Source organism: Psittacula echo (genome assembly GCF_963264785.1).
Source record: "Psittacula echo genome assembly, chromosome: 3".
Lineage (NCBI taxonomy): Eukaryota > Metazoa > Chordata > Aves > Psittaciformes > Psittacidae > Psittacula > Psittacula echo.
Genome location: NC_137736.1, coordinates 66,727,163 through 66,738,207, shown reverse-complemented (window position 1 = coordinate 66,738,207; position 11,045 = coordinate 66,727,163). Strand labels below are relative to the sequence as shown.

The window sequence follows — 11,045 nt, the reverse complement described above, 5'->3', positions numbered from 1 at the left end:
TCACAAGTGGCACTTTAAGGTTCAGACCTAACTATTTTGGTTTGGTTAGCTGTAAAATGCAACCTGAGAGAAAAGAAGCTGATTTCTCGAGGTTGCAAAAAACCCCTCAAATTTTTAATTCTAAGCTTAAGAGGTAAAAAAAAAATAAATATATATATATATTAAAAAAAAAAAATCAAACTCTGTAAGGTATTAGGGTATTAGTTCAGTTCTTTCTGCTGTTAATTTTAATGTTCTTGCAGAATTTACCACAACTACTTTATTCAAAAAGACCTTCAAAAGATGTACAGCTTTCTAACACAGCATATAGTCCTTCTAGTACCTTTAAGAAGCCATTTTAAAATGAATACATGTTTTGTTAAAAAGACAAACATTCTCATGCTGCTCTGAGAACCAAAACTTCATGGCAGTTGGCATATTAGAGAAGGGGGAGGGAACCCTTAATAATTCATTGTGCGAAAGTAATCACAAAGAAAAACAATACAAGGGTTATGTTTTCAATAATCTAAAATGCCATTAGAAAGACACAGAAGAGATTTCTTAAGATAGGCTTTTTATTGTTTAGCTGCAATCATAAAACCCTCATAGAAGAGCTAATTGACAAGGCAAGAGGGGGGGTCATTATTATCAAAAATCACCTTATTACGATCTTAAGTAGATGCATTACAGATGATGACTTCTTTAAATAAATCTAGACAAAAGAAACTAACACAGGAGGAAAACATCCCTCAAGTTTTTTTTGTACCATTACACAGAGCATCTGTTCAATTTTAGAAAACCAGATCAACTACTAGAAACATTCACAAGTTACAGAGTATTTTCTTAACGGAAAAGAAAACAAAATTAAAGATAACCCACCCAAGTCTGGTGTTTTCTAGTAAGAAAAATTCCCTATTACACACCCACTAAATTTAATGGAAATTTTACTTAAGAATTTCAGGATTACACAGAGCAAAATCTTGACCCCACCAGAGACAAAACTCCCATTTGACTTCAACAGATCCACCATAAAAAGTCATATAATTACTAAGTGTAATCTGTCATAAATATACTGGAATAAATAATTTACACTATGAGAAAAATTACTGTAAATTTCTCCATAAATAATGAAAACCATACATAGTTCATATGTTTTTTAAGCAGAAAAAGCAGTCATAATTTAAGAACAAAGGCTAATTACCAGCAAGTAACAAGTTTGAACCAACCAGTAACAGCATTACTTTATTTACACATCAGATGATGGCAAGTGTTTCTCCAATTCTTAAACATTTGCACACTTTCAGAACACAGTAAAACTGAACAAAACGATAATTTCAAGCAACCTTCTAATTGTTCTGTTTTGACAGCAGTTGTGAATGCACTCATTTGCTTTTGCCATGACAGGATAACATGGACAGAGATTTCCAAAAGCACAGCACTCCCTACAGCAGAGGCAAGTTACTGATAGCAGAGAAACAAGCTACACGGGAAAGCCAGCCACCTTTAAATAATACAAATAATTTACCTTAAAACACCCACATGAAAACACATCTACTACTACAGACCCTCAGGCACATTTCAAACTGTGTTTTTTACATGTATTTTACACAAATCAAAATATTAATTTACTGAGGTGATTACAAGGAGTCTGTTTGTATTCCCTGTATCTCTGACATTCTCCTGTTCTAAATATTAAATGTATGTGAATTTTCCAATATTTTACAATTGCTAGAAACCTCTCCTGGGTTTTGAAGAAGTTCTGAAGAATTAAAGCTTCTCACTTTGCTAATATAGTTAAAAACAAAATTTGAAAAAGTGCGAACAACGAAGTAAACAATGCTGATTATATATAAGCTATCTCTTGTGCAAATCATTTTTACAAAATTACATTATCTCAAATCTACCTGAATTACTACTGTGTTAAAATGATCTTGCTTATGCTCAAAATACAATTTTCTCTAAATTGCATATGTTTTTCTATGTAAAACATGGCATTCTTAGTAGTCTCCCAAATCACAATGTTTGAAATTCAAATACGCTGGTAGAATACTCGGTGATCTTTTTAAAGAGTGGAGGCAGTCCTTCTGTAAACAAACCTTGGTGTGAAATCCCAATGAAAACCAAAAGAGAAACTAGGACACCTGCAGAAGTCAATGACTCAATTCAGCTTACATCGATCAAGTCCTTTGTGATACATTTCTCCTTCCCCCATGCTATGGCTTTTCCAGTTTGCCTGCCACAGGTGCAACTAACCTGACCCCCTGGTTTTGGTGCCTAACACTGTGTGATGCTGGGGTGAGGTTTTTCCTCCCCACATTGGCTTTGTTGCTCCCCAAGTCCCCCAACCCCGAGTACACCCCGCAGGCATGCACGCTTCTGAGGAACAGGGTGGTGGAGAGGCCAGCCTTGCCTCCTACAGAGAGAGGAAATTTCAACCAGCTTCTTTCCCTGCACCACTCCTTGATGCGTTCTGTATTTAAAAGCTTACGGGAAAGAGGAGAAATACACACGCATGCAGATTAAATATTAAAATAAGGCAAGCCTATAACCACCCTTTAACAAATTCATAGCAGAACTGAATCCCCTCCTTTGGACACCACCGTGTACCAAATTAACATGGCTGTGTTTACTGCATTCTCCTTTTTACTGGGTGGGAAAGAAAGTAGGAAGGAAGGAGGGAGGGAAGGAAGGACAGCAGCCAGTTGCCCCTGCTTATCCCACCCACCGTCTCCTTCGCTCCTGCTTTTCGCCCATCCACTCCAGGTTTTCTTGGTAGCCGGTGCCCGCCGCCCCTTCTCCCCCCCTCCTTAAGGTCAGCAGTTTGGGGAATGTTGTGGAAATAGCTCTTTCCCAACCTGGGCCTCGGTTTGCAGTTGGGGCCGTAGGTGGCTGAAGAAAAACTCCTCGTTTCTGTGAAAAAACAAATTTCAGTTTGCAAAGCAAAGGGCACAATCATTTGTGGGTGCCTGGGGCACCAGCCCAACGCTAAGCACCCAGATCGGTCCGGATCAAGCCCAAAATCAACCCCAGCAAAACTAAAAGCAACAGACTCAAAGTAATGCTCTGCCCTCAGCCCTTCCAGTCCATCAGAGTAAGCGTCCATCATCCTCACAAACTCTGACACTGCATTCAGCAATCCGCTTGCCTTAATTAGGTGCAAAGCTTGCTCTGCAAACGCTGGCTCTCTCTCTCTCTCTCTCTCTCTCTCATCTTTTCCATCTTCCTGTACTTCCTATCAAAAGAGAAAATATTTTCTTCTTCAAAATCAACTAGCTACTCAGAACACAGAAGAAAAAAACAAACTGTCAGTGGTTCTTACAAGCTGTCGCTGTTGGGCTGTTACTGGTGCCCCCCATCAGCACCATGACTACAGCAGCAAGCACTATCCACCTCTAAGAAGCTAAGTTTCCTGCAGTATGCCACCTCACCTAGCTAGCCCCGTGAACATACAGCACAGCTATGAATGCATACAGGGTCGAAGTACCACGTCTTGCATAAATTCAAGAGCAAAGAGAATCCCTACAGCGTCTCATCATTAACTTTAAATCCTTGACTGGCTGGCTCTTTGGTGCCTTCCTCAACCAGCCCCCAGCTGCACACAAATTCTCACTCAGTGAAAGAAGGCAGGTTGCTATCTTGGGAGTGTGTGAGTATTTCTTTGCTTCTTTTCTTTTTTTTTTTTTTTTCCACAGCATAACTGGCACCTCCACAAAGGAACAGCTACATAATTAAAACCTAAATTCTCTCTCGCCCCAAGTTTCCCACTTCTTTGGTTTGCTTTTGCCTTGGAACACCCGGCACTTGCAATCGTATAAAAGCAAAACAAACCAAGTGGTCATCCATGATGGGGCTCAGCTGACAGCTGGGACACAGTTACAGCCCACCATAGAGCAGGCCTTGAAGGGAAATGTGCGAATGTGCGATACAACATGCAACAGCTCATGCATATAGCGACTTCTGGAAAGAATTATTACTTTTTTTTAATTCACGTTCCATGCTCACCATGATTTACTGTTAAAACTTTTGCAAGAGATATTTCCAAACCTAAATATTAAATTTATCCTTCTCATTTTGGCATGATTGACCTTCCCAGCAAGAGAGCCAAGGATTCGGTTTTTGTTTTGGTTGTTTTTTTTTTTTTTAATCATTTTACATTTTAAAATAGTATTAGAAGTTGCATTAACATAAACTATTCTGGTCATATTTTCCAAACACTTTCCAAAATCTTACATAAGAAAACTCTGAAGTACAGCCCAAACATAGTAACTGTGTAAACATTAGCCTCTATTGGGGTATCCAAAACTATACACTCGTAGTAATAATAGCACAGTAGAATTCAAATGTGAAGAAATATCCTAAAATTAAACTTTTTCTCATACAAAGAGCCAGCGAGTTCCTCCAAGACTGTTTATTACAGGACATACTGGGGGAAAAGAGATTTTTAAGGAAGCAAGGAGGGAGAGGGCTCTACCAACAAAACACAACCCTGCAATGAGGAACAAACGCTAAGCACAAACACGCATGGCAGGCACTGTCAGATGTAGCTACTCACCTTTCACAGCACTTGCTTCTTTAAGGTTGTGAGATAGAAAGTCTATGCTGGCATAGGCGCTCATCTCCACTCCGTTGATGCCACCGTTCAGGGCGTGCCTGGCTTTCGACCTGGCTTTGTCACAGTTTGCCAGGGTCCCATCCACCACATCAATGGCGATGTAGTTTAGGCCATTCTGGAAGCCAGCCGAGGTCTCCCGGCACATGGGGCTGCTACCCTGCTCCTCCTCCAGGCCTTCGCTTTTCCTGAGGGACACATTCTCCACCGAGGCCGAGTTGTGCCTTTTGGGGTTGTGCGCGAAGGAGGGGGACACAGGGGTCACAGTGGTGGTGGAGGAGAAAGTTTCCGAGCTGTGCCTCCTGCGCCCCTGCGGATCTGCCCTGATGACCTTAGCCCCCCGATTTGGGTCTGGGGGAGGGCTGGAGAGAATGAAAGCCTCCACCCCAGAGAGGGTGAGCCTCTTCACCCCCGCCGTGGGGCTGGTGACCCGGGCACTTTCTGGCTTCTGAACGATCGGTTGGGGTGGGGTGGTGGCCATGCCAAAGGTCATCTCGGTGTAATCCCCACCATCGGACGGGCTGGATGAACAAGCCACCCCCACAGCCGCCTTCAGGTAGCGCCCCTCGGGCTGGCTGGTGCTGGAGGAGGAGCCTGGTGAAAGCGCTTCTAGGGAGCCCACCGAGACCGTGCCAGACTGCGAAGGCGACTGTGACCCGAACTCAATGTTCATGTAGTCAGAGAGCGGGGAGCGCCTCTGCCCCGTGCCTGAGCCCAGGGAGGAGGCCGGGCTGTCCGCAGGCAGTGAGGGGGGAGAATAAACGGCAGCATCCCCAAAGTCGATGTTGATGTATTCACCGGGGCTCTTGGGCTCGGGCGGCAGAGGGTGCTCGTTCATGCTGGGCAGCATTGTCCGCAAGGTCTCCAGAGAGAGGCGGCTGGGCCGGACCGCCCGCTGGCACCGCTGGCTCAGGAAGCTCTCGGTCCGGCTGTGCCGCAGGGGCGAAGGCACCGTGTGGCTGGAGGGGGCGAAAGTGCTGGCAGGCAACTGGCCCGCTCCGCACACCACCTCCTCCGGGATCATCCTCCCCGGGGAGTTCATGAAGACATACTGGTCACTGTCCTTCACCAGGCCCTGGCTCTTGTAAGAGCGGGGTAAGGAGCTGTACGAATAGCAGCCGGGCTTGGGGGGCTCACTGGAAGTATGCCCCGAAGGGGCAAAGAAGAAGTCCGGGGGAGTGAGGGAGGGAGCCTGGGGCCCGTGCTGGGGGTCCCGAGGGGACATGTTGATATAGTCACCGTTACTCAGCCTCCCATCCGAGCTCTCCACAGACAGCTTGGAGCCACACCACATCCGCATGTACCCGCTATCATCAGGGGAGCTCTCCCCGGGTGAGCTGGTCTTATAGCTGCTCCTGTTCCCGGGGGACCCGCCACCCACCCCTGCCCGGGGCTGCAGGATCTGCTTGGGAGCAGACACGCTGGTGGGGCTCATGGGCATGTAATCATCGCAACCCCGGCTTCCCTGTCCTAAGGCTGCGGCCACGCCGGGGGTCATAGGCATGTAGCCGTCATCATCCCCCCCGCCTCCCCCCCCCCCTGCTGGCGGCCCCAGGTTGGTGCTGCTGCTGCCGGAACTGCGGTGGGAGCCGATCTCGATGTCCCCATAGTCCTCGGGGTAGGGGGTGTAGGTCACTTTGGGGGAAGCCCCGGCCTGGCAGGAAGGGAAGAGGCGGCCGGCACTGCCGGCGAAGGTAGCCCGCATCAGCGTGTACTCGTCGAGGGAAGCGGAGGAGACCTGCGGCGGGGCGGGCCGCTGGCGGCACGGGGTGGTGAGGGAGTAAGTACGCTTCCGATGGCCTCTGTCGGCCGCGGCGTCGGGGCCGGGTCGGTAGCAAAGGCGGCCGCTCGGGGGGCGCTCCATCGCCATGTAGCCGTAGAGATCGGTGCCGCCCCCGGGGTCCCGCACCGGGGGGGTCTCGGCCACCGACTCGGGGGTGTTGCTGCGGTTGCTGGCGGTGGAGGAGGAGGAGAAGGGCCGCAGGTCCCCGCCCGGGCTGGAGCCGTACTCGTCGAAGGACATGAAGCCGGCGTCGCTGGGGGAGCCGGAGACGGACGCGCTGCCGCTGGATGGGCGCTGTGGGTGATGCGGGTGGGCAGGCTCGGAGCCGAGGCCGCTGCTGGATGAGAGGCTGATGGGGCTGGTGGCAGAGGGGGGCGAGTGGGATGCAGGCATGGACATGGAGCGGCTGCTCTGCAGGCCGCCGCCGCCGGCCAGCACTGGCAGCAGCTTCCCCGCCTGCCGGCCCCCGCCGCCACTGCTAAGCGTGTGCGAGCGGCTGAGCGGGGTCCGCACGGGGCCCGGGCTCATGGGGCTGCCGGCCACCGAGCCCACCCGGCAGCCGTCGCCCTCGCTGGCCGTCCGCACCCGGCACGGCGTGCACTTGGTGCCGGCGCCGGCGGCGAGGCTGTCGGTGCGGGAGCGGCGGAGGAGGCCGGTCTGGCTGGGAGGCAGGTTGACCAGGTGGTGGTGCCGGCGGCCGGGCACGGTGATGGGGTGGGTGGCGGAGGCACCGCTGCCGCCGGGCCCGGCAGCCCCCCCCGAGGAGGAAGAGGTGGAGGACTGGCTCTTGCTGCGGGGCCGGAACTCGGACAGCTCCTTCAGCGCCTTCATGGCCTCCAGAATGGTCTCGTGGATGTTCTGGGCCACCACCGAGTCGTCCGCCTGCATCCAGAGCTCCCCGGGGCCGGTGGCCGCCGAGCGCCCGACCTCGATGAAGAAGAAGCTGTCGGAGTGGCCGCAGCGGCGGATGTTCATCAGCTGCAGCGTGACCGAGGGCAGCTCGCAGTTTAGGCGCACGAAACCGATGGTGCGGGCTGAGAGGCAGAGCCGGTGAACGCCGGTAAGGTTTTTGCTCTGCCCCAAGCCCTTGGGCTTCAGCGTCACCTGCCAGACCTCCCGGTAGGCAACGGATGCCGGGGTGATCAGCCCGTAGTTGAGGTCCTCGCCGGCGGCGGCCAGGGAGGCGGCGGCCGCGCTGCAAGAAGCGGCGAAGGGGGAGGCGAGGTGGCGGTGGGGAGATCCCTGACTGGCCACCTTTCCCTCGTTAAGCAGGTCTGTGAGAGCCCGGTACCAGCCCTCCTGCTCCTGCTCGTTCTCCGCCGCCACGGCGAAGTACTCGTCCTTAGTGTAGAGGGCGATGAGGTACTTGTGCTTGGCGTCTGCCCGCTTGTTGATGTTGAGGCAGGAGTCCAGAGCGATCACCCGCTTGGGCGCCCCAGACTTGTTCCTCCATTTCTTTTCGCTCTCGTAGTACTCCAGCCGGGCGCCCCCCGCGCCGGCCGCCTCCTCCCCGCCGCCGCCGGGGCCCCGCAACACAAAAAAGCGCTTGTGGCCATGCTTCTGCTTGCGCAGGTACCCGCACTTCCTTACGCCCTGGTTGTTGTTGTTGTTGTTATTCAGGTTGGGGCCGGATGGGGAGCTCATGGGGGGCAAGAGCCCCAGCACTGCGGGGCTCGCCATCCCCGACCCCACAGCGGCAATGCCGCCCGGCTCCTCTCGCTGCTGCTGCCGCCGCTGCCGCCGAGCGCGGCTGGGGACCGAGCGCCGCAGAAAAAAAAAAAAAAAAAAGAAAAAGAAAAAAAGAGAAAGGAGTAAAAGCGGGTGAAATAAAGTTATTCCTCCGCAGAAAGAGCACGGCTGCCAGGAGCCGCAGCGGGGTCCTCCGCTGTCTCCTCTAGGCAGCGGGTGCTACCGGCGGCTGCCAGGCGTTCTCCCCGGCTCTGGTGCCGGCGGCGCCGCTACCGTTCCCCGGCCGCTGCTGCTGCTGCTGCTGCTGCCGCCGCCGCCGCTGGTGCTGCCGTCGCCGGCGGGAGTTTCGCCGTAAGTAACACATCACGCACCGAGTGCCCCAACTAAAGAGCAAAACAACACGTGACCGCCGCCTCACCGAGACGCTCACACACCGAGACGGGGCGGAGCGCATCCGCAGCCGGCACCGCCCCGCATTGGCCCTCACGCCGCGTAAAGGACGGCCCTGGCCACCAATGGGACAGCGGGGCGGGCCCACGGGTGCGAAGTGACGCGAAGCAATTGGGAGCCGGGAGCCTCGCCCCCTGCCCCCTTCCCGCCTCACCGCGGCGGGCGCCCTCCCGTCCGCAGCCTCCAGCCCCCTTCGGGCGCAGTGGCACCGCCCTCTCCGGTCACCCCCTGTTTTGCCGCTACTTTCCGCGCACAGAGCCCCGAGCGTGCCGGGGGAGTGGCGGGGAGCCCTGGTTCGCGGGCTGCTGTCCCTCGCCATCCATCGTAGCCCCGGCGGGCGGGAGACGGGCGGGCACCGTGGCGGCCATCAGGTGCTGTCGCCCCCAGAGCGGAGCTTCCGGCCGCGCGTGTGCGGCCGGCTCCCCCCCCGCACACCCCCACGCACGCGTGTGTGCGTCAGCCCTCCTCGCACACACACGCAACGGCGGTTCCCCCGTACGCGCGCTCCTACACCTGGTGTGTCAGCCCGCGGCGCCCACGCGACCCCTGCCTCACGCACCAGCATCATGTTGCTCCCCCACCCCGAAACACCCGCGGAGCCGCCGCGTGTCGTGTGTGACCCCTCGGGGTCCCGGCCGCTCCGACCGGCCCCGCCGCGGCGGGGGAACGCCACCCGAGGAGGGGAGGGCGCGGGGATGACTGGCGCTGGGGATTAACGGAACAAATCAGTTCATCCGGGGGTTTCGCGGTGGCGGTGGATGGGGGTAGCGTCCGCGCCTCCTCACGAAACCACCGCGGCCGCGCTGAGGAGCACGCCGGAGGAGGCGCCCCCCGCCGCCGGCGCTCATTTTCCGCGGGGTGCGCGCGGGTTTCCCCGCTTGTTTACCCGGGACCCTCACGACAGCCAGCCCGCCGGAGGGATAGGAATGGCGGCGGAGGGGAGGGGGGGCGCGACCCACGGCTGCGGGGCCGGGGGCCGGCGAGCGGGGAAGGGGCCGCAGCTAGGGTGGGGCGGGGGCTGCCTGTCCCATTCTCCTGTGTGTGAGGAGAGCGCGGAGGCCCATGAGGGGTCCATGGCGCGGTGACGCCCTGCTGTCGCCCCCCGGTGAGGGCAGCGGAGGCGCCCTCCTCACGAAGCGGGCATTAATAATAACAGCCAGGGCATGAAGGGAAGAGGCTGCGCTGGAAACTTCCAGCCTGGGCTGTTTGTCACCGACATCGCCGGGAACGGCCAGGGGGAGCCCCCGTCGCACATGCCGCCGAGAGGGAGAGTGAGGATGGGGCCACACAAACGTCGCTCGGCGCACTCCCGTTGTCTCCTCGCATGCCTCCGGGGCACGCTTTCATTTGTTGATCTGCAATGAAGCTGAAACAGCAGGGGGAAAAAAAAAAAAAGGAAAAAAAAAGGGGGGGGGGGTATAACAAAGGGGGAAAAGAAGGAAAAAAAGGGGAAAAAATAAAAAAAGTTGGAAAAAAAGGGCGAAAGTGAATCAACGCCTCCAGCTGCCGCCGTGCGGGACCTGAGCCGGGGCCGTGCCCATATCGGGGGCCGGGGCCGACCGTCCGCATCCCGCACGCCCGGCTGGCACTGCATGGCTCCACTTTGCTCTGTCTTTCCTGAACTTCACCGAGGTTTAGGAACATAATGAACCATTTAGAAAACGGTTGTAACTGCGAGGGAGGGAAGGAGGGAGAGGGGGTGACTGGAAAAGACCAATCCACTGTAAATACTGGTATGCTGCAATCGAAGAGCTTTGCTGGAAAGACCCCTCCCTTGGTCTTATGCGGGAATATTAACATTTATATGCAAGGTAGTAGTCACCTGGTTTTTTGTTTTGTTTTGTTTTGTTTTTTTGGTCGGGTATTTTTTTGGTGTGGAAGCGGGGAAGAAGTTGTTGGAGATCTGAGGCACAGACCCCTCCACAGGAGCAAGAGAAGAGCAGCTGCCCCTGACTCAGGAGATAACCTTGGACAGGGTACTTGTGATCTCTCTGTACCTCTGCAACTCTTTACACACAGAAAAGGATGCTTACATGTACCGTTACCATGCTTACCATGCTGTCCTGGTAATGTTCTTTGATTTCTGTATCTGGAAAAATGCACAGAATTGGTGAATGTCGGTTTACATTATATGCAATGATTGCATAACATATAGAATCACAGAATCATTTAGAATCACAGAATCATAAAACGGCTTGGGTGGGAAGGGACTTTAAAGATCTTCTAGTTCCAACCACCCTGCCATGGGCACGGACACCTTCCACCCATCCAACCTGGGTGTTGATGCCAGCCGATTTTAATGAGGAAATGAGATCTCAGTGAGGAAAGTTTAATGAAAACTTGTGAATAGTTGATTTTCTGTCTACGACTGTAGTGAGCCAGGCTATCCACTGTACTTACACCACTGAAAACATAAGGAGAGTGAGTTACCTGAACAATTTCTTGCCACACTGAGTGATCTGGGCCCATAAACACCAAGGGGAGTTTGTTATTCTTGACTCTGTGGGCAATACACATTTGATACACTGGCTACAG

The 11,045-nt window shown here is 53.9% G+C and overlaps 1 protein-coding gene across 1 annotated transcript; it reads right to left on the bottom strand.

Annotated features, from left to right (window-relative positions):
* Nucleotides 1-432: 432 nt before the first annotated feature.
* On the bottom strand, nucleotides 433-8,622 carry IRS2 (insulin receptor substrate 2). Its single transcript, XM_080613064.1, has 2 exons — nucleotides 4,532-8,622; nucleotides 433-2,889 (listed from the first exon to the last, which is right to left on the bottom strand). Exons 1-2 carry the CDS (start codon nucleotides 8,049-8,051, stop codon nucleotides 2,606-2,608), a joined length of 3,804 nt encoding a protein of 1,267 aa, XP_080469190.1. The 5' UTR covers nucleotides 8,052-8,622; the 3' UTR covers nucleotides 433-2,605.
* Between the last annotated feature and the right edge of the window lie 2,423 nt (nucleotides 8,623-11,045).